This window comes from Amblyomma maculatum, chromosome 3 (assembly GCF_055883805.1).
Source record: "Amblyomma maculatum isolate TAMU_Amacu chromosome 3, ASM5588380v1, whole genome shotgun sequence".
NCBI classification, from domain to species: Eukaryota; Metazoa; Arthropoda; class Arachnida; order Ixodida; family Ixodidae; genus Amblyomma; species Amblyomma maculatum.
The window spans coordinates 75,721,352-75,745,283 of record NC_139346.1 but is presented as its reverse complement, the minus strand read 5'-3'; the positions used below and the strand labels follow the sequence as shown (position 1 = coordinate 75,745,283).

The 23,932-nt window shown below is 43.3% G+C and overlaps 1 protein-coding gene across 1 annotated transcript in view; it reads right to left on the bottom strand.

Annotated features, from left to right (window-relative positions):
• LOC146195007 (uncharacterized) overlaps nucleotides 1-22,213 on the bottom strand; it is a 171,329-nt gene extending 149,116 nt beyond the window's left edge. Inside the window, exon 1 of the mRNA XM_084596174.1 lies at nucleotides 22,154-22,213. Coding sequence (XP_084452300.1) covers nucleotides 22,154-22,213 — 60 coding nt within the window. The remainder of the gene's footprint in view (nucleotides 1-22,153) is intronic.
• Nucleotides 22,214-23,932: the final 1,719 nt, after the last annotated feature.

The window sequence follows — 23,932 nt, the reverse complement described above, 5'->3', positions numbered from 1 at the left end:
TTCAGGCTGCTGAAGTCCTGTCATTACCGCACAAACAAAAAGCTAGTTGATAAAATCAGAAAACAATATAAAAACATTTTCGTTTACTCGCAGAAAATAAGGCGACTTAACGTTAAAGGAACTTCTGAAGCTGGTACCTTTTCAGCTCCGTGGGCTCGTACCAGAAACCTGAGCACCTATAAATGACATTGCAAGCTCTTCTGCACAAGGCCAGGTCTAGAACGCCACACAAGCTTCACCTGGTAAACATCCTCCTCATCTTCCTCCTCCTCCTCACCTGGTAAACAAAAGCGATGGAATGCACCTAGAGTATATTTTGTTCGGATACAACGGCATCGACCTGTTATCAGGTAAACTCTCTGATGCTATGCGGTCATAGCAGAGAGCCAAAATGCTCCAGATCACTTCCCAGAAGAATAGATTGCTCTGTAAAACTAAATAATGACAGGGCTAAAGTTGTTATTACGCCAAGGTTATACTGCAATACTAGCCAGTGTAACCTGAGTATAGCCCGTGGTGCGCATGCCGATGGCTACTCTGCCTGTTGGAAATCATGCAAAGCATGGGTGTGAAGCGCCTGCCTTGTCTCTCCGCCAGCTCCTGTGCATTTGTGAAACGCGCTTGTTTTGACGACGATACATGGTGTGAATCTTCGTTTTGCCGTGAATCTGGGTTTACCATCGGCCTTAAGGAAAGAATCCATTGCTGTGAAATTGGCGGCTCAACAAGAAATAATTCCACGAAAGCAGAACTGAAACCAAAACCATAACAAAGACCATATATGCATCAGCTACTTGCTGTTATAATACTCCGAGGAAAATTATGCCTTCTTAGTGTTGACGGCGTAGTTATAGAAAACTATTCCTCAGTATCGGGTACAGCAGCAGCACCCCATTATACGATACACAAACGCCGGTCCAGTATCAGAGAGAGGCTTAAACAGTGCAACGAGCCAGCATTAGCATCCATGTTTGCGTAGGTTAACAAAAGAGAGAGTGTTATCGAGGAGCAGCGCAGCTTTAACTAACACCGCCTTTCCTTTACCCCAAGATAGAGGGGAGGCTAAATTATAGGCACTTCAGCCGGGAGTCTCAAAAATAAAAGGCACAAAATGCTTCAGTGCTAGGAGTTCCGAGATGTATATGCTAATGACAGAGATATTACCGCAGTTCTCGGAGGTTTTCCTCCAAGAGCGGTGCTGCAGCCATCTTGCTAAGGCCGAAGATGACACAGCAGTGCAGATTAGAAAAACGACTTCTCCATTACGACGTCATTGTTTTACCATGCATACATGAATGAAGAAATGACAAACCTTGTGAGAGCCATTATCTATATGATCGATACCGTTTTCTATATATTTATTCGATGGCCTAATGCGTAATTGGAGCACATGGCTGGCCTAGAAAGGAGAGCTTCCGTTAAGAATTCCGCCTGCCATGTAAAAAAGTGTACAATTCTGGAAACTCGATATGTGGAAAGGGCAGAAAATACGTCCGTGCGCACCTAGGGCGGCCGGCATTAGGTTGGACTCTGCAAAGGACAAGCCCTATTGTGATCAATGGGCCTAGTACATTAACACTTACATGAAACTGAGGAATGCACTTCCACTTCGTGATATTGTTGGGGGCGGCCATTATACGAAAGCAACAATTTTCAATCGAGTTTGCCTAACCTTTTTTGGGAACTAATTTATTCTGGTATTTGCTACCGTACTCTATAAGTAAAAGGCTGTAAGCGCTACCGCTATTACACCCACAGAAACAAAACTGTTCTTCGCCCCTCTCGTGAACGAAATCATTGTCGTTTATATTACTGTAGTCCCACCTTTTGTAAGCCAAACTTTGGACAGCAAAGGCCTCGAATACTGCACGCCACGCATTAAAGGTCCGTGACTAAACGATCTTAAGAGTTCACTTCTTTTCCGTTCTGTTGACGGTACTCCGTAACCGACAGTTGTCATCCACTCTCAGTACAGACGTCTGAATGCGGTTTTAAATGAGACACAATTAAATAGCGGTGCATGCGGGATGCAAGAGGTAGGCGGGCTAGAATTGCTGCGTTATTAGTGCGAATGAATATTTCACGGGGTAAACCAGAAAAACAGGAGGCTTGACTTAATTTTCGGCCTCTGACCTTCAAATGGAAAAAATGTGTTGGAGGTGATTCGAACTCGGGACTATTTCGTGGGAAGTGAACAAGGAACCTCGGAGGCAATGCCACTGTCACCCGCCGGGGTGGCGCAGTGGTTGCGGTTCTCGACTACTGTTCCCAAGGACGCGGGATCGAATCCCGGCCTCGGCGGCCGCTTTTCGATGGAGGCGAAAAGCAAGGCGCCCGTGTGCTGCGCGATGTCAGTGCACGTTAAAGAACGCCAGATGGTCGAAATTTCCGGAGTCCTCCCCTACAGCGTCTCTCATAGCCTGAGTTGCCTTAGGACGTTAAACCTCACAAACCAACCAACCCAAACCAACGCCGCTGTCGGCCATTTCATTTGTAAACCAAACTCTTTCTAAATGTGCATCACATGTTTTATTCATCAACTTTCATCAGTAAACAATTAGTTAAAACACAACTGAGGCGTACCTCGTTTACCCTTAATTGTTCATTGCTCCTTCATATACTATATGTTACAAGTGCGAGTAATGTTGGTTTCAATTCGCGAAAACTATAGTTTAGTTTAATGATCATGCCAAATGCTAAGAAACAATGAAATTACATCATAGTGCTATCATTCAAAAACAAAAACCTTTGCTGAAGAACACCAAATCGTCAAGAGGTAGTCAGCGTGTTACAATGCAATCCTTAAGACAGTTATTCCCAGTTACAATTTCTTCGTCTAAATTAATCCGCATGCTTAGCTGTGTGATTAAGCTTACATATATTCAAGACACTACTCCTTGAAGCTGTAAATGAAATTGGGGCACCCCATTATTCAATAAATACCTCTGGTTGTAGAGTAACGATAGCAGGTGCCATCAACCGCTGCGCATACATTTTTTATGTATGTGAGACACTTGCAATGCTTTCCCGCCTCAAATCTCTTGAATTTGTCCAGAGGCATCACGTCTTACGCAGACGTTATGTTTTAACACTGTGAGCAAAGACATGGCCATGTTGCTTAGGTTTATTTAGTCTGAAGTGAATTATATCGGGGTGTTTAATCTTACATTGAAAGGACACTCTATGTTCGAGAATGCAGGACTCATATTGCAGGCGTTGTTGCTAATTAATAGTGAGCAGTTAACTTAAGTTTAGATGAGAGCCAAACCTCGTAGTCACCATAAGAGACGTAACCATGTTCATGCAAGTAGGTTAAACGAGGACGCGTTGTTGGCGTCGGCATCGGCATTGTGACCGAAAAAAAGTTCCAGAACATTTGGAATCTATATTGCAGAAATGCGAAACACGGAGAATTGCTATGCACATGGTACATCACGTTTGTTCTCATTATCATTATCAAATAAATGCACCGTCGTTATCATTGCTACTGTCATCATTGTGATTATAATTAATTGCAGCGTCATTGCCATCGCTACTATCATCCTCACGGTATACACGGAGGATTATTACGCGCGATTCTTGATCTTGGGCACGGCGCATTTCGTTAACGCACATGACTGGGGATCCGAGGTATGGAGGTTCGATTCCTGGTGGAGACAGGACTTTTATTTCTCTGATGTGACGTCAATCATTCTGACATCACTGATGACGCCAACAGGATGATTGACAAATTACACATCAGCGCACAGATCCGATGCACAGATCGCATGCCCAGATTCGACGCACAAATCCCGCGCACATCTATCTCACAACTATCGCGCACGAGATTTCGTTCATGGGCCTAGAAAGGCTTTCACAGGCATGCCTCCGACATGTGTAGCTGGCAGCTGCCATGGACAAGAAATGATTCTTCGTAGGGATATGCGACGGCACGCGGACATGGCGAATTAGGGTTGCTAACTCGAGCATCGTCTTTAAGGTGGGATGGAGAGATCCTTGCGTATACTAGCCGCACGTTAGATACCCTGCTCCTAGGCCGCACAGGCACGCTTATATGGATTGGCTCATCGGAGCTCGGTATTTATGCCGGGTGGTCCTGCATAAACTCCGTTAGCTTACGAAGGCGTGATAAAGAGTATGTGTGAGAAAATAAAGGTCATAGTAAGTGATTGGTTATCGAGTTGCAAACAGGATGCACGCCAAAGAAGATTCGCAAAGGCGGAAAGTAAAGCAGAGCTATTCGCTGTTCAATCATTGTCTTAAAAGTGGTGCTTGAGCGTTTCCCCATTTTCTTCCTGGTTGCCTTATTCTGATCAAGTGACATCGATTTACAGTTTTGCGCACAAGACGTGACTGGTGCTGTAATAGCTTAGCACATATCACAGCGCTGTAGGCGTGTAAAGACGGCAATGTAAAAAATGCCTGCCGCTAGACACGCCCAGCTCTAAAGGTTACCACTGCAAATTGCCGTCGCCAGTTTGAGGCGTTTGCAAAGAATAATAACTGGAAGAAAGTCGACTCGTTGAGTCGTTGACCCCCCGCAAAACGATCTCATTAGCTCCGTATTCCTAATTGCGAGACAGCTGCTGCTGGCATGCCGAGACTTCCTCGGCCCAGATTCTTCGTTTGGACGTGCCCGGTTGTAGACGTCCAGCGTAACGAGAAATCAAGGAGAAATGAAACGAAAAATCAGAAGAAGACGGCCTAGAATTGACACGGGGTCTGTCTTCTGGCTAATCAGGTCACAGGCCGACTCGTTAAATGCGAATTAGACGACCACGGCCGACAGCCTCTCGCGCCTGCTGCTGTGTCGTCAAGCGGAAAGAAAACAATTAGCCGCGGCTGCGAATTGGGTTCTTTCCCAACGCGTAACAAGTTACGCTTCGCAAGCCTTCTTCCGCTGCTTTTAGTCTAGGTTTCACGCAGTCGCATACCACTGGATCCTATCGTACGCTATCGTCGTAAGAAGTTCACCTACCGCTGCGTAGACGCCTAAACTGGCAGTCTCTTGTTCAACAATCTACGGCCCTTAAGCCTAAGACATGCGCGTAAAACCGACTTGAATTTTCTTGGCTGTTCGACTCTAGAGAGAAAAAAGTAAATTGCTAAATGTTTTAATTGGGAGCTGGGCTTTAGGGGACGAAAGACTTCCCAAATAGGATTTTTTTTACCTTTTTGAGTGGCAACGCATACATGATTATAGGCAGCCCTCCGGTCAACTACCTGATGCCTAAAAGCACACTCGCGGCCTTAAAGACGGGTTGTAGAAGAACTCGTAATAGGACAGAAGGCGCCAGGGGAATTAATTAGATGGCCGGAAGGCCGTCAAGAACCAAATGGGGAGATCGGGATCTGGAATGAGCCAGCGGGAGGCTGCTCAAGATCCGAGGAAAAACGAGGCTTAATCTTGGACCTATGGGCGATGTGTGGGTAAGCATGTGGAATACAGGAAAGAGGCTGGGAGAAGAGATTACAGGAAAAGAGTAACCAACAGTCTGAGAAAGCGTTCTGCTTCCGCGTTTTTATTGGTAAACTAGAAGAACGTCTTCAACACTGTCTCCTGTGTTGCATATACGTTCCTTCGCGACCCTATATGGTCAAGGCATATAGTTGAACAGAACATAGACGCCATAGCTGGAAGTTTTGAAGTGCGCCTGTATAGACTACAGTTGAGTAATGCTGCCTCGTAGGGTATAAAGCAAGTGCCAGATAACCTTTAGAGAAGGTTTGGTATGAGGGAAAAATTTAGGGCGTACTAAATTGAACATTGCTGAAACAGGTTTATGAACTTTATAAAAAAGTACCTACGATATACATGACACACGCATGGTCGGTTTCTGCCTTCATTTACTTGTTGTATTTAACCTATCTAAAATGTTTGATTTTATTACTAGAGGTCAAGCTGTGTGGTTCCTACGACCGCTTTTCTCTCATGAATCCCGCCTTACACTGACCATACCTTAGCTTAACGAGCAAACGAATATTCTGGTACATTTCTATGTCATCAAATTAAATTTCTGGAATTTAATCCTTAAGAAATAACTTCTATTTGCGTAGGCTAGTAAAAGGCTGCTAATAACGGAAGCCTTTTAAATTTGCGAAATCAGGGGTTTCGGAATAGAACACAGCGCAAACATTTGAGGTCCCTTCTTGCTAAAGTTCTGCGACTAAATAATCGCGTTGCCTTTTCGTCGCCACACAGGGCGTCAAATTTTCTTAGTGTCTCTCTGGTGCTGTACTACTTAGCGGATATGTCTGTTTCTTTATGGCAGATGAAGCAACAATTTTTCATCACTGCCGAAAGCAATGTCAGGTTTGAGGCTTTATTGCCCGCTGCTGGTTTCTGCTAGTAAGAAGTCGGTTGAGTTAATAATAATAATAATAATAATAAACATTTTTTCTGTGGACACCTGAACCGCGCCGTAAGGCAAGGGAGGAAGGTGGGAGTGAAAGTGGAAAGAGAGAAAGAGGAGCCGTAGTGGAGGGCTACGGAGTAATTTTGACCACCTGGGGATCTTTAAAGTGCGCTGCAATCGCACAGCACATAAACGCCTCTTCGTTTTGCCTCCATCGATTGAGTGACAAAATGTGTTTTCATTATTCTTGGTACGGTTTGTCTTTCTGGTTTATATATATGCCTTTGAAAGTTTGAGCGCGCGTTCTTGTTGTTAGTAGCAAGCACAACCTTTCTACTGGACAAAGAGAAACCTCATTCATGAAAGATTCTATATTTGAAGATTTTATACTACATTGAATATATCTGGCGTTGTTTCCCAACAGCAAGCACCGAACTGATCTTCCAAGTTTGCTGTTGTAATTGTATCATGCACATCTGAGTGTTTGTCCATTTATATCGCCCGCATTCATGCCACATGCTTGCCGGGTAAATATTAGGAACACTGTGTTAAGAATGATTTCGTGGAATGCATTTGTGGCCACTGTTTCATATGGCTTCATAAGATACAAATATTTCTTCGTTTTTGCTCTGCTCTCTTTGTTGATACTTTAGGTTTTATAATAATTGCGCAGAAACTTTAGTCAAAGGCGTATTCCATAAATAAAGTAGACAATAGGATAGTTCAGGCGTACCGACAGTTACAAAGCCCCCAAAACACGAAGTCGAAGTGAAGGGCTTCCTCGCTTCTATTTCTTTTCCGTATCATTGTTCTCAGTGTTTTATGACTATTCAATGGTTACCTACCTTACTAGCACTATCAATTTGATATATATCTGCTTTTTACCAAGAGTTGTATACCACTGTGCTGTACGACCGAAATAATGGTATTGAAGAATATATATTGCAACGGGATCACTGACGTAACTGTATTAGTTCCTCATTATGTTCCTATACGACGCGTGCCTCTGTCGTAAGACTTGACCATTGTGAGGAAGTTATTTCGAAAGTAGTAGTAATACACTCCGGTCGGAAGCTACATGCACTGTGTTGTGCTTTCTGTTCCAAGTATAGAATAGTGTAAGCAGGAAGCCATTATTTGCGACACAAGAAATAATGACGTCAAGATTCCCCCAACTCTTCCCCATGAAGAGAGGTGAGGGTAGCTGGCAGAAACATTTGGCGATATTTTCATTCTTAACATCCGGTGGTTGTCATGTGCGGATGCTTTGTTATATTGTTTTCGCCTTCCGTGTTTCAGTTTTTTTTTATTTCAGCCTGTTTTGTGAATGCACAAAAGAAAGAAAAAAAGTAGGAGATACAAAATTAAAAAAAAGGAAAATGCTGAAATGATGAGTTTTCAGCTGAGGTTAGCGATTGAGAGCTAGAAGGTGGTCGAAATAATCGCTACACCGTTTTCTTCGGAGACTCGATCGTTTTCTCTTTTTTTTTTTATACGAACACACTTACGTGACCTACAAGGAACAAAAAAAAGCTGTCCTTCTGATAACTGGGCCTTGGGGACTCGTGAGGAAGGAATGAGACGAATGAAGTGGAACACTGCGCCAGAAAACGATGCCCACATTCGTTCTCAAGGCCTTGTGCAACAAACACGCTAGAAAGGTAGGTAGAAGGCGATGAGAAAAAAAAAAAGAAAGTAACGCGAAAACCTACTTTGCTCAGTTTTGTTGAGATTAAAATCGCTCATGATCTCTTTCTCTCCACTGGCACCGCGGACCGCCCTACGTTTTTTTTTCCTTTCGTTACTCATTTATCTATCGGTTCGCTTTTATTCTCTCCAAGAAGGGCGTATTGTCCTACGCAGGCGCCTCTGCCAATCGAAGACGTGCTCCTGATTTGGACAAAGGGGATGAACTCCTGCAATTTGAAGGATAGTTTGCAAAGAAAACTTGAAGCAACGCTTAGGACGAACATGGCACACACTCTTCGAGTTGGAAAAAAGATTATCAGTTGGTTCAGAACACTCCCCTACTGCGCGGAGGTTGCTCAGCCTCGTTGTTAGAGACGACTCGTTGATTCCAAAGCGACGAGTGCTCGACTTGAGTATCTAGCCAAATCGGACCATTTTACAATTGCGAATGAGTTTCTATGCTTTGTGATCCTTTTTCAGAGCCTGTGAAAAAATGCATACTATATCCTCGCGTAGTGCCACCGGGTAAACAGCAAAGGGAACTCGGCGCTGATGGTGATTAAGATACACGTGAAGATCGCAGCAATTGTCTGTTGCTTTACAAGGAGGCACCATGAACAAGGACCTCTGAGAGCAGTTGGTGCACTGTCTTCGCCGAGGGAGAATTCGGCCTTCACATTGCAACGATACTGGCCAGATTGGAGGTAACAGACAGCACGTGCCTTTTTTTCTTACAATCACACCTGCAACGCGAGCACCATTGGCTTGCGCAGTTGAATTGGGGGTTAACATCAGTGCAAGAGCTGACATGGCCGCCAATCAATGTGATCTTTCTGGAACAGATACCACAAGTGGTATCCTGTATAGATATTACGCGCATAAAAAAACTTTGCAAATTAGCGCAAAACACGACACCACTTTAACTGCGTAGAGGTTCAGTCTTATTTAACGCGTTGATGCCGATCGTAGTTGAAGGAAGCAAGCTTAGTTTACGAGGCATACTACCTCATGCTCACTTACACTGAGGTTAACAGCAGTAAACAACGGTTAGCGTTGCAGGTCGCAGTGTCACACATTGCTAGATCTGGACAGCATGACTTGATTTGACGACTAGAAGAAAATCTGTTCTCGGTAACTTTCTCTGTGATTCACTAAAACTGATCCAATGTAAAGTATTCAAATGACAAAGAACAGCGTTTTTAGGTAGCACTTGTTTAGAGGAGAGGGAAAAGGGCTATTTGACATGTGCGCTACAAATGTCGCTTCGGAATTACAATATTATCGCTGCGCACGTCCCACCTAGCACACCAGCCGGCGGTAACGCGCGGTTCACGACGAATCACAAATGTCAGTAAAGTTGCCGAAAAGCTAATTCCGATTCGTGGTGGACATGTCAGTATATGCTTCGAATCTGGTGGCGTTCTTCGCGAAGCGGAAAGCGGGGCAGGCTGCAAAAGGTCAACGCTTTTGGCACGACGTGTACCACCGATAACTTCCGGAATGAAGAATTAAAGTGCTCTTGAAGAACACTCATGAGAGTAGCACGACTTCGACAGTGCTAGCGATAAGGCACGCATCGGAACTGTAGTATGGGACCGCCGATACCCTGCCGTCCACATCTCCTTCCGCTTCTGTTGCTTGCTGGGAAGAAATTTTCTCAGCGCTTGCTTGCAGCGTTTTGTATTAAAGTCCCTCAATATACTGTCCGCATATGTAAGCCGTGGACAGTAACACTGTCTGTGTTCACTCATTGAGATATTTCAAGAGATCACTAATGAGAACTTCGCGATAAAGCAAGTTACACTTACCCTAATCAAGACTGATGACAGAATATTAACGGAGAACACAAACGTTTTGCAAACTATGTGATTTAATCACATAAAGGCACTGCGAATTTTAGTGCCTCAACACGTTGCATCACATGCCAGATGGAAGTCCGAAACGGGGTGATCACATGCTCGACTTCGGTGCGGGCAGAAAAACAAAATTTGAACCGTATACACCTGTGGACTTCACGAGCTATAGATTTAAGGCAAGAGCCGTTATTTGCTTCAATACTAACAGAAGCCGCCAATGGCGGTGTCCAGAAAAATTGGCCTCGAAAAATTGGTGTGATGTTATCGATACAGTCTAGATGTCTCTGCAGCATATAGACGTGACGATGACAAATCGATCATAAAGCGCCGTTAATCTTCTTAACCTAACTCCTAAATCACATTGATAACCTCCTGATCCTCATCACCGACCTCTCAATTCACATTATTCTATCTCTTCATCCGTACCTTAATGCATTTCCAGCTAAATTTAACGTTCTCAGTATGTAAATAGCCTTTCGCGCTCTCTGTAATTTTTACGCGAGAAACTTTACAAACAAGTTATGCTATGCAGTGGTACAATGCTAATAGCGCTCTTTGACTGATGCGCCGAAGAGAACCAAACGCTTTTTAGGTTCGCATCCAGGGGCCCCTTCACTGTGCTCGTTTCTTGCCATATGTAGGCAAATTGAAGCGTCTTCAGAGTAAGGGATCGACCACAGAATGTGTAGTGATTTAATGTCAGCGTTATATATCCACAGAAAAAGCGAACAGTTTGGAAAGCGGGCTGAAGGAATCCATATTAAGTCGCAAAGATTATCACTTTCTTATTCTGCCCTTTGCGGAGGATGTGCGCTCGTTCCGCGTCGAGGGATGGGTGCGGTTATATCTGATTATCTATAATCGTTCGCCTACACTCTGCTGAATGTTTCGAGTCTCGTCCTGGCGAAGGTAGGCACATTTCACCGAAGGCGAACAAAGTGCTGAGAATCTACCGCGCGCTTAATCACCCAAGGAGGCTGCAAAAAACCCGGGGTTTTCTGCTACGTTCTGCCTTATAACTGGTTTCTCTAATAGCGAATAATTACAGACTACAAGTTTATAGAAACCGTACACGGCACTCTAGAAGAAAATGAAGCACTTAGCCCGATGAATATGCCAGGACCCACTGCAGTGTGGCTATAATCGTTGTGTAATACACGATGCCACGAGGCAGTATTTTACCCTCTGCTGTCTCCTAGCCTACGTGAGAGCCTGTTATTACCATTTCTACAGCAGTGCATCACGCTCAAAAGTACTAACTTCTAGGGCGATACACAACGCACTTCGCGCAATTACGTCCATAGGTCAGTCTAGCTACGTATGCCTCTAGACCGAGTCGTGATTTGCTGACAAAGAAGCCCGTGAACCCGTCCGGTTTCATATGTATAACCATGCAGCGCCGGAGGTCTTCGGATTCATATGTCGATTAGGAGACAGAAATGAAAAGGCCGCCTTCAGCCTACTCAGTCGTCTGTACCTGCGCACCGAATTTGGATGCCGCTTGGGTTTGCCCATTTTGACATGTGTATGTTAAGAACAGGCCAACAGCTTTCGTACGTGGGTATAGTTAAAGCGATCAATGATCATAGCTTAGAGCAGAAGCCATGTGAGCTAAGTAACGACATTTTAGGTCGGTGGTTGTGGCAGCGCATAATGAGAGGACTTCTGCTTTATTTTTTTTTTGTTGCAGGGGACTATTGTTTGTGGAAGCTGCAAGCGCCGTGGATACACGGCGAATGCTTTAATGACTTTGAGTTTGCATTTCGGAAGCATAGTTTCGAGGTGCCATACATGTTACGGGATGAAAATAAATCTTTGTCAGAGGTAGGCACCATGTTATTTTTATTCTTGTTTTGTTTCTTTGGTGCATTTCTGACATGCCAACTTTCTTGTTAAATAAGCAGGAGCAGTTATAGGGCCCAGCTGCCCTTTTTATTGCTTAAAACTGCGCGCGCTTTTTTCCGTTTGCATTGGTGTTTGCGCGGGCAGTGCTAGTGCGCATGATCGAGCTGGCAGTCGTGGGGGCGGAATGTTAACGGCGGGGAAAGGAAGGTAGATAAACGCGTCGAAAGCAAGGATTGTGGCTTTTTGCCCGGCGGGAGACCAGCGTGGGGCGGCCAGCGTACGTCAAAGGCCAGCGGAATGTGCACGGACGACGGTACGAAGGTCTGCGAGAAGACGGAAGCACTGCCCGGAGGAATGGCTTAGGCGTATTTGCGTGAGTTGCTGCCACGCGAGGATCAATGTTTCTTGTGGCGCCGTTAGCGCTCTGGCCCTATTGCTCGCCCTATTCGTTCCACAGTGTGTTTTGTCTCGCCGCGGTAAAGCCCTGATCCTCTTTCTGCTTTATCTTGGTGTTCTAATGTCGCGCGCATGAGCAGCATGTTTCCTGCGCAGTAGCACCCGATGTTGTTTCTTTTTATTGAATACTTTTTTGTTTGTCCGGAATAAACCGATGGTTTTAAAAGAGACTAAATTTGTCACTCGTCGGGCGAGACCATGGCTCACGGACCCTCCTTTTTTTTTGAAGGCGAGGCCTTCAATGTGAATATGGAGTACTTTTGAATTATATTTCCCGTATATGCCGGAACCCACACTTCACAGCATGTAGAGTGTGTCGACATTGTGACTGCGGTGAGGAAATGGGCTGTCCTATATGTGATAGAATGCAGATCAATGAAAGCAAAATTAACGGGAGATTAAATTGAGCGCAAAGCTTCACATTTTACTGTAAAATGCGAGTTGAAAAACGGATCGTAACTATGTGAGGTCGAAATTTTGTTGCACTATTCAGACATTAGGCCGCACCCGGCTGTCCCCATTACATTAAGCTGTTCCCGGAAGTCCGAACACGACCGTTCAGGGCGCGTAGCTAGGTTTTGAGATCTGTTGGAGTTAGTCAATGTTATGTCGGCGAACGGCTATCTATGTATATTTCGTAAGCTTCTATGTGCCATCAATAAGTAAGCGTAGTTAATTTTTATTGCTATGCTTTTGAGCACATTTTGTTTTCTTAAGCAAGCGATGATGCTACTGCCGTGTTGAAGTATTCCTGCACTGAAAATGGCTCTCATAGCAACGTTTTGAAGCAGAGAGCACTGGAGCTCATTTGAAACCGGCAGGACGAATTGACACATTAAGGAAGAAAATAACTTTAGGCACTAAGCAAGGCAGATAACTTTGGTTATTACTTTCTACTGCAATATGATGCTGCCTTGTTTTCCTTTGCTTGATCGTATATAAAAATATGACACAATTAAGCGCAGGTTTATACATAAAAAGCAGGCTTGCACACGCTGAAAATTGACATACATGTACTGACGCCTCGTCTGGACTAGTCATCATATATACATGTGAAAATGCATTTGCAGATGTCATCATAGCATCTAATGGTCGTTTGTCGTCGACTATTAATGAACGCGCTATAGAAAGCTAGAAAGGCAGCCTCTATTGCTCCGAGCGCTGTTCGAAGGCTGTCAAATCTTTGTAGGCAAGGTAAACCCCGATTGACACTCTAAGGTTATTTACTCTAGAAAGTTGTTGTGGGCTGCTACCAGAAATTGAGGAAGGCTAAAAAACACAATGAAAATGTCAAGACAATTTAAGACGCTGAAAAAATAAAGGAAAGCTCGGACAAACCTCATGCTCATGTTGCCACGTTGCGAAAGTGGATGAGGAAACGAGGAAGGGAAGAAAGGGTTAAAACAAAGATAGTAGAGAAAACAAGCCAGATTGCATCATAATCGAGCACGCCCGAGGGTGATCACGCAGGCCCTATCCAATCGCAGTACCGCAAAATATCTCTGCAGGCCCCCTAGGCCACTCGAGACAGAATAATACGATGCAGTGATTTTTGCTTCTGTGTACGTACTCTCTCGTTCGTGCTTTGCTCGTTTAGAGTAGAAGAATGATGGAAGGTCGTCAAGGGTAACAACGCATATATAGAGAGATGGGATCGCAGAGGCAATTTTAATATCGCACTACTCGACGACCCTACCGCGATGGTGAAGTCGAAAGAAACTTGCAATAAGAAAAATACACACGAAAAAAAAAATTCACGACTGGCGCAGTAACCGCATAGACTAAATCAAAAGTGAAAATGAACAAAAATTGAGAACGAGACCATTAGCTTCGATCGGAAAGTTATTTGTGAAGACATTAAACTTTAAAGAAAGAATAAGTCTGATGCCACAATAAGTAGGAATGAGAAAAATGTGGTATTGATCAGTCAACGTAATAAATGGCGGAATATCTGAAAATTGGTTCATCCTAGCGGTCTCCTTTATTTCGAGAATACGTAGTGCAATATACTGGGGGGAAAACTGGCAGTGGCTATTAGAGTATACTGTAAAACGCCCTATTCACCATGGGATTACAGGGCACAATATAACTACTAATTCACTAGTTCGAATAGCTGACTCCATTATTCAGAGTAGGAATAATCTTCGCGGAAACCATTATTACAGCGACAGGCCTAATTTTATTAACATCTCGTACGCTGCTTTATGCAGTACTCAAAGCAATGAATAGAGTTTAATTTGCGGAAAACGAAGGACGAGAAATGTAGCCACAACTGCCTCGGCTACTGGTGCGTTGCTGAGACGTCGCCAAAGTATTCGCAAAAATAAATAAAACATTTCATACAATAGTTATTACAAAGTGTAAAGCAGTGTTTTATTACCTTTCTTCAACAAAACCAAAATGTTGGAAATGCGTTGATCAAAACAACGATAACTACCTTTTACAAAGGCTGCACTGACGTCGACTGCTAAGAAACAGGCTACTCGTATGCAGAACTGTGCAAAAAGAAAAAGTTTACCCGTTTGAATCGTATGATGTAATCACAAAATGCAGGAACCATGGTAGAAGTGAGCACACTGCAGCTTGGACTGCGAAGGCCTTTTCGCTACATTGCACCGAAGTAGAGTTTAGGTGGATGTAGTGTGACATGTCGACGCCGAGTTTCTGCCTCCACATAGCGTCAGTACGAAGGCGATTGGTGATCAGAGCGGTTGCGGTTTTACCATTTGCCTTTCACACCGAGGCTTCGAAGGTTCCTCTGTGTGTGTGTGTGTTTCTTCCCAATGTCCCTTTTTATTTTTGCAAATTTACTTTATTATGACTGAAAAGTTTTTCTTCCTCTGGATATCATCTGTTATGTGTAATTTCCGTTTAGCTTCAAAGAGATAGGCCATGCGTGAGCGTTTTCAAAAGCGTTTCCTTATTTTTTATTCAGTATCTGCATACATTCGTCAAAGCCAATGAATTTTTTTTATTTCGATAATGACCCTTTGGCGCTTTTTCTCTAAGTATTAAATTACGGGAGTTCATTTTTGTTCGACTAGCGGGCTAATTTGCCCTCAATATGCGCCGAGCATGATGGAAAGCATGCTGTTCTTGCAGTTCCAGAACGATATGTTATTTGTCGGCGCTGTGTACTGTTTGTTGCCATAAGATGGGAATTGAATCTGTAGCCAAGATGCTTTGTGAGTGCCGTTTATCCGAGAGGCAGTTCTGTCACCTGGAGGGATAGCACTACACTCATTCCAATTTATAAAGCAAGGTGATAAGCACACACTCAAAATTGCTTTCCGATAATCCAAAATGGACGTCCCAGAAACAGGGTGACGATAGAAATACTTCAACGGACCGGAATACGTCCACTTTTGCCAAAAGCTGGATGATAATGAAAATACATTTATTTTTACCGAAGAAACAAATCTACAGAACGAGTGAGTATAGAAAGAACCTTTCACGATATGCCCGCTCGATGCACCATTCCAACAGTACGCATGCAACTGCAGCGGAAAATTAGCCTTCAACAGGGATGTCCTTTATTATTTTTCTATAGCTGGAACTGCGGTCATAATTTTTTCCTCAAATTTCTTTTTGTTTTTCTACCACACGCGCTGCTTCATGGCCTGACTCTAGTAGAGGTAAGCATGTCAATCGCTCTCTCGCTTTCCCGGTTTTAACTCCAGGTTTTTCCGCGAACCGCAACTATTCTGCGAATGGCACTCTGCACAGAAGATTAGTGTACCGGCAGGGCTGTCACACTTGTCATTTAAAGCCCCAGGTGCATTTCAATGTGCCTAGTGCGCAAAAAATATATATATATCTAGACAGCCTTGAAGGTATACACTGAAAAAAAAAAAACGCAACTGGAATTGTACTTTTATAGACTGTGAGTTGAAGTCATTATTAACTACCAGACTATGAAAAGCATTGAAGCTATGGTTGACGAGAAGGAAAAACGTCTGAATAGCTGTCGAGGAATCGAATCTGTCCTTCCATTCATTCTTGGTAACGATGGGGCCTCAAAAGTCGTAATCAACTCGTCTACCTCGAGGCTCCAAAATGTTCGTAGAACGGGGCTTGTGAAGGCAAAATCTTAGTTTTACAACTTCCTCTCTCATGACAAAAAAAAAAAAAAAGCATATTTTCCTCACCAGTTTGAAAATGCAGTATTCGCGATGGGGGAGGCTGTCTGGTACTGAAATGACACGGACTTTATGTTTATTTTTTACTTTTACGCATTAAGGGGACCTCAACTATGGACATGCCTCCATAATTAAGCGCTTTATTTGTGAGTTTACCACTGACTTTACCAGAACGGTAATTACTGTCCACTAATTCAGTTTTCAAGCATCGCTCGTCCCGAAATGGTTTTGCAGTGTGTAATCGAAGCAACGAATCGGCACGCACTTCGTTATATTAACATTTTAGTCTTGCGCTGCCGAGCTATTTTCAACTTGGTTACGCTTTCTGCGTTCTCCTCCTCTATGACGTTAGGGCAAGTCACTTGCATTAAGCACTTTTCTTTTAGCCTTTTTTAGGCTACATGAGCTGAATATATCTTTCCTTACCTCAAAGTCAGTCCAACTAGAGATGACTAAAACCATTTAGTGTTTTTTTAAATTTACGAACCGCTATTTGCACTGAAAAAAAAAAAAGCGTCATATGAGGGAGCTGTGACTGTGTGTGATTGTGGGAACGAAATCGACAGTAAACAAAACGTCATTTAAAATATAACTGCGTTTGGATAAAAAAATACAAAGTTTGTTCGATACAAGGCTATACTAGCCCTGATAAGTCGTGTTCGTTTGCGGATGTCAGGCTCGTTTTTCACAAGCGTCGGGCTAACTGTACCAAATGCACAAAATGTCCATAGTTTAAACTTTCGTGATAGCGATTCTCAAACATCTGCGGTATTATTGATTTTTTATATTGACATTTGAATGCGGGTAAGAAAACACTCGTTCCATAAACATTAGTATATGAAACGAGTGTTTTCTTTGATTCCATGGGAATTAGAAAACATTCTTGAAACTACCTTCTTTTTTCGCTGGTCTGATCGCGCAAGGCTAATAGGAGGGAAGAGCGAAATATCACGCGCAAAAACGTCTTTGAATAGCTGCTGACAGCAGTTTCTTTATTAGGTCTATAGAACACAGCATTCATTCCTGGGGGAAACTTTTTGCGGGCAGCAATGTTGACCAAGCAATAAAATAAAAGGTGCCTCCTTTAAATAGGAAGATTCATGCGGCATATGCGTTTCTATGCTCTAACATTTTAAATTATTATGTTATAGCCAATGCAAAGAAATTGGAGAGGTTTTAATGTTTGCTTCTGATATATTTGTAATGAAAAGGTACTATCGCAACATCCGTTCACCATCACGGCACAGCATCCTGCGCCTCCTGTTATCTTTTGTGTAATGCCACCTGAGAATGATTTAAAAGTCCGCTTTTAAAAGTGCCGTACGAACATGACTGTATGCCCGAGGTAACAAGCCTAACTGGAAGTTCAACGTTCCCGGTGGGTTCAATATCTATCTTACTCGTCGATATAAAAGCAAACTTGGTCATGCCATGCGGTCAGTGACGTCACATGATCTGCCGACTAATTCACGTCCGACCGTTCAGCCTGCTAACTACCACCTGCCAGAGGAATGATCAATGACTTTTCAAGGCTTCAAATTATTGACGCCTCCGACGATGCCGGATAGTTTTTATCGACATGCGAGTACCAACGCCCACTCATTGAAATGCTTTTCGTCTATGCTTTTTTTTTTTTTTATCTGCAAGCGTGCTTATTGCAACTGCGATCTGATGAAAGGTAGAATATTGGACTTGTTGATCCTGTGTGTTTTCTTTGAGATGTTTTCATCAGGCAAAGGGACAAAGGGTGAGAGGATGTGGGATAAAGATAGAAAAAGGCGTGCAAACTGGTCACGCTTAAAAACTCACAAAGGTTCCCGTTAAAGCGATTATATGGTGTCCACTTCCGATAGCCGCATTCAAGGTCCCACCGCAAGCTTGCTTTCCTGAGGAAGCCGTAGCTTGCTCTGCGACCTTCCGCGAGAATCTTGTGGTTTCTTCCAGTTCGCGTATACCAGCCAACTGGAAGCCATTGGAAGCACTTGTTTTGTAATGCTCAGCAGCGGCAGTGCTTTAAGAGACGATTATGCTTGTTGTGTTGTTATGACTGCTTAGACGACTCCGGTGCATCCTATTCTCATTAAGAGTTCGAGACACTTGTCTGGTAAATAAGGACTGTAGTCTAAATAATTATTTGCTAATAATGTAATACTTAAGTAGCCTACTGGTAAATTGTGAGGCAGCCTGTCCTCATCAAGAATGTGAGCAAGAAGCCTAACCCTAGGCTTGTGCTGACTCATTGCAACAACAACAAAGCCAGGGTAGGTTTGCCTTGGCATTGCTAAAAATGACAGCAAGGAGTAAACCTTGGCAACAGTGAACGAAAACACTTGGCTTACTTACAATAAGAAGATGCGTGGTCATTAATACTAAATGTAGATGGAAGGGGAGGGTATCAGTTTTTAGGCCAAACGTTTTCACTAATTTGTTTAAAAAGTTTAGCTGCTACAGTATTTGCGTCAGACAGTGTGTTCCGTCTCTAGATGCTGTTTATTTGCTAGCTCAGCTATTTAATACGCGGAATAACAATCATGAAGGCACAGGACTTAGCGTGACTTTCTTCTGGCAGCTGACTTGTGAATTCAGGTTCTTTAAGTAGTTTGTTAAGGGTTATAATTTGTTACCACTATTGACGCCAACAAATGCCGAAAGGACCAATTACCACGCACGATAACATTGGTCCAGTGCAACGTCTCAAACCAGACACCTTAAGATTCACTGGCTGATCCCTCTGTTTTATGTTATAAAATTGTTTCTACTACTTCTTATATCCTCTTGGCTACACTTATATCGTATATATAGACTAATAACATGTTAACTATCGAATAGATAACACAGCGTTGTATTGTAATCGTATGTGCATCTAAGCGTGCCTGCAGATTTTCCTCTCCTTACAGTAATTTCAGTTAGAACCACGCATTGTTTCTATTCGCTGTTATTCTTGCACTGCAAAGGATATCGCCAAAATTCGAGCCGTGATCAGCAGCGAATACGATGGCATCGAGCTGGCATCGATTAGGTGGGAACAAATTGAAAACTTGTTGTGAGCGCGAGGAAATTTGTGAAACTTGAGCGTGGCCTCTGGAAGGAGCACTTTTCTACAGCAATAAAATAATGTGTCAAAAGAGAAGTACATAAGCTTGGATTTTGTCTGCCGTTGACACTCTTTGCCGACATGCAGCTTCTCTTAAGCAAATTTGCTGCCAAAATACTTGAGAAGCCTTGGAGTTTATAAAGCTTACAGTTTAATGGTTCGTTGCAGCGCTATTCATTGACGCCTAATATCCGTGAACTACTTTTAAGCAGCTCAACTGAGATGGAGCACTTCGTAGGTTTCTTGCGTTGTACACACACACACCCAATGAGAACGGCACCGACGGCCGCATTCTTTTTTGTGCTGCTGTGCGCTACAAAGGAGTTAATATGCGGGAGAGTCAAGTTTAAGCAACGGTGCACTAAGCACTTGCCTAATCTTGGCCTTTCCACAAATGTCGTTCACCCTAAGATGGAGGAGCACAGCAAAGGCAGCCGTCGCGCAGCCTAGTTAAAGATTTGGGCAACTGTACTTGCAGTCTATTGCTGTATAGCACAGTAAACGTTTCTTGAAATAAAGCGCTTGCTCTTAAAGCTTTTTATTCCAGTGACCTCGCGTATGGTTAGACGTACTAGAACGAAAAGTGAAGCAGAGTTAGGGCATAAAATATCGCTGCCATGTCACGGTTTGTGTTCAAGACTATATGTGTGCAGATGTCTTATTTTAAAGGTTCACCTCTCTCGTATAATAATTTACTTTAAATAGTTGATCGCAATATATGCTTGCGCTAGGATACAAAGAGGTAAGCCTTCTTACGTGCGCTTCACCGACGTTTCAAGTCATACTCTGCCTCTTATGAAAGAGAGAGAAAACTGATGGGCGTTCCAGAAACATACTCTACATTAAGAATAAGTGTAGCGCAATGGAAAGAAATAATCTATACCAATTCTCCATGCACAAAGTGTCAGACAGACTGGTAGTTTTACTTATGTCTTTAATTACGTCGCATATTCCCCAGCGTTTCTTGCAGATTACGAGTCATGAAGATCCGGACTAAACCTTTTAATATCGTAACGGATCCCCATATGGCCTTTTTTAGTTTATACTGCACATTTATTTGAATTGCAGTTTTCAAAAAGTTTTTTTTTTCACTGTGCCTTTTAGGAGAGCTCCTTGCAATTGTTAGTTTCTAAACTTTACTTCGCGGTTTTCTTCGCATTCCCACGCTTCTGTCTGACCAAGAGTAGAATGCTGAATATTAATCTCAGCAATTTTCAGAATGATATAAATAGAGGATGATCGTAGTAAAGGGTATTGTATTGTTACTGACCTGATAGGACCGTATTCGCAGTTAACTTATTTCAAAATGTAGGAAACCTTGTCAGCCGCGGGTATCATCAGTTAAGGCGCTCGTCTGCTGGGCCACAGGGAGCAAGCTGGAATCCAGTCATGACGTCACGTTTGAATTGAGACGAAGTGCAAGGGTTCTATTACACGCGAAAAAACTAGAAAGGGTTGAAATGAATCCGAAGAACTCCACAGCGGCGTCACTGAAATTCACAATTGCTTTCGTGAAAGTTGCTCCAGAGCTATTATTAATGTCGCTTGCTACCTTACGAACATTGCCGCTTGGTTTCCTGCTCACAAAAACGACGGATGAAACTTTGTTACGGTGCCGCGTTTCAACCAGAACGCGGCTAATATTACTAATTTGTCTCTTGATTTGCTATGAATCATTGTGTTCAAAAAGATGACAAGTACAAACTGTCTTAGCTTGGCGAATGTCTTTAGCAACGCAATTGGAAGTTCAAAGAAAAGTGAATGAGATGTCAGGAGTAGTGCATTGTTTCCCTTTTCGGACGTTTAATGGAGGATTAAGCAAGAGATACGCAGCTATTGTGTCGTCTGTGTTTAGGAGCCAAACAGTCTGGTTTAATAAGTGTAGAAAACATTCACGGAAGATATCCTAGCCGAAAGGAAGAAGTGGTGTTAATAAAGAGTAAATAATATTTAATGTACCATTAAAGTCGATACCCATGGGAAGGTAAAATGTCATCTTTGTTTCGACGCACTAAAGAAAGGCTTCTTTCTTCCTCTCTGACTTTCTCTTTGCGACTTGTGCCATTACTCAGGCGAAGAAAGCAATGATGGTATGCAACGTCTAAAACAGACATTTATGCTTAAAAGAAAAATATCTTTGATCACGTAATACGCATTCAAAAACAGCAACCAAATGCAGAAATTTAGAATTTATTGCATGTTTCTGAAAACTGCGGAGAAAATGGCGCGACAGGTTGAGGAGAATTTTTATTCATAAAAGAGATTTATATGCTTGTCAGAAATCTTAAGCCGCCTGTGGCACTGGGTCTATTCCTGATCGTGCAGCACCTTGTAGCAAGCGACCGAACGTGCAAAGCATGTTTATGCGTCGTCATAACGTGTTAGCAGAAAAATGCTACCTGCTACCGAGTCTCCAAGCAGATACAGAAAATTTATGTTTTCGCGCCGGTTCACCAGACAGACGCCTGTTATTTTGGTGCTTATATCATTCCAGCAGGCCTTTGTTTCTAACGTTGTGCGCCTCATCTGCACTAAGGTTTAGAGAGAATTGTTACGACCGTGCTAAGAAACATAAAATAAATTGTTATATATGAAATTTCTTAATTAGTAAATGCCCCTTGGAGCACTTGCGATTTCTTGAAATTTTCGGTAGCCTATTTTTTGTTGTAAATCTAAAGAGGGGATGCATGCAAGCAACGAAGGAACGGGTCCACTTACGATGAGGGCGGAGCACAAGCAGGCGGTGACCAGCAGAAGCACGGTGAAGAGGGACGTCATTGTCGGTGCAGCTGAAATGTTGGCTCACGTGTGGCCGACCTTGCTGTGAAGCTCTCCTACCAACCTTTATTGTATATTTTACGCGAAAAATTCGCTGCGTTAGGTCACAGCGGTCAAATACCTTAATTCAACCAAACTGCGAAAGTACTTGACTCAAGACCGATAAGGTTTTGGAAGAGGCCTCGACTCTGCCGCTTATCTGTCGTTTATCGAAGATTACCTTTTTAGATGCTAGGCCTGTACTGGCTATTGTCACGTGAGGCTGTACGCCCGCAGTTCGCGCACGTTTTGTGAGGCAATGATGGAAGCAACAGTGGACAACGGCTGGCCGCGCGAGAGGTCTGAGTTCGGCGCACGCGGAACGACGCGCTTTTATGGAGCGCGCGCAACGCACCACGTGACCGAGACTTGGGCGGCCAATCATTAGAGAGCGGGCGCCGCGGAAGGCGGGTTGAGGCCTCCGGTGCGCGGGAGTTGGGGAAGTGGTGGGAGGTCAGGTGGCGGAGGAGAACCGGGAAAACACTCGCTGGAAGGCAGTCGAGAGAGGGGGTGGTGCCTCGAACTGTGGCGCGCAAACTCCATCGACGCAAACTGCGAGGGAAACGCGTGCGACGCTTGCGCGCTTGACCAGGAATACCCTTTCTCAGCACTGTCGCCTGTCTTTCCCTCTCTCACCCAGTGCGAGCGGAAAAGGTAGGGGAAAGTGCAGTCTCGGCGGAGAAGTAAACGTGCGTAGAAAGCAAGGGAGCCGCGCAACAGGCTGTGAGCTGCACTGGGGAGGAAAAGTAGAGATAGGATGTAGAGAATTTGAAATAGTGCGAAAACTTGGTAAAAAGGAAAACAGTGCACGAAAGGTCAGTGGACAGACACTTTAAAGCGAAAATTATGTAGGCGATGGTACGAAATAGGACTTTGGGAATATTGGTGCGAATAGGTGCTAGTAAAAGTAATAAATATTTGAGGTATTAAACGAGTTTTTCTTTGCGCGAACTATAATATCATCACTTATAGACGCTGAATGTGCTACTCCATGCAGCACGCTTTGAAAAGCAGTAGCAGTGTAAAAGGGCTCAAATAATAACACCTCAATTTTCTGTGCTTGTACAAGTTGGCAGACTCTGACGACTACGACGGCAAACATAAAATTTACTTTTGTTCAACGCACCCGACATTGTCGATATGGCAGCAGTATCTTGGGAAACCAAAAAAGAAAAAAAAACTTAAAGATTCTACCAGGCGCTCTGCACAGCGAATTCTGGTTTTCAGTATGGTGTCTTGAACTGCTTCCCCAATAAACTCTTCAGATCTTCACCAGCCTTGGAATTTACTAGGTAACCTAGATCTTTAAACGTACTGCGTTACTTTTCACACCTGTATATCACATTAAGTGAGCTTAGATAACGTGAAGATTATCATCGTTGAGAAAGTGAAGACTAATTGTGAGCTTTTTAAAATGGAAGGACTTAAGAGTTAAATAACATTCAGCAAAATGAGCTCGTACTGGGCATAAAAACCCCGAGTTGACAGTGTTTATTTTTTTGGTACATATTCCGAAATATAGTTCAGGGCTGACTATGCAAAGCAGACACTGATATCGCACTTTAATGAATGCACTGCGTCAAGCGTCGGAGTAAGGCTTACATGGGTTTAGCGTAATGCTCACAAATCAATAATTGGGAAATATAAGAGGTAACTAACTTTATAAGGATAAGTAATGTC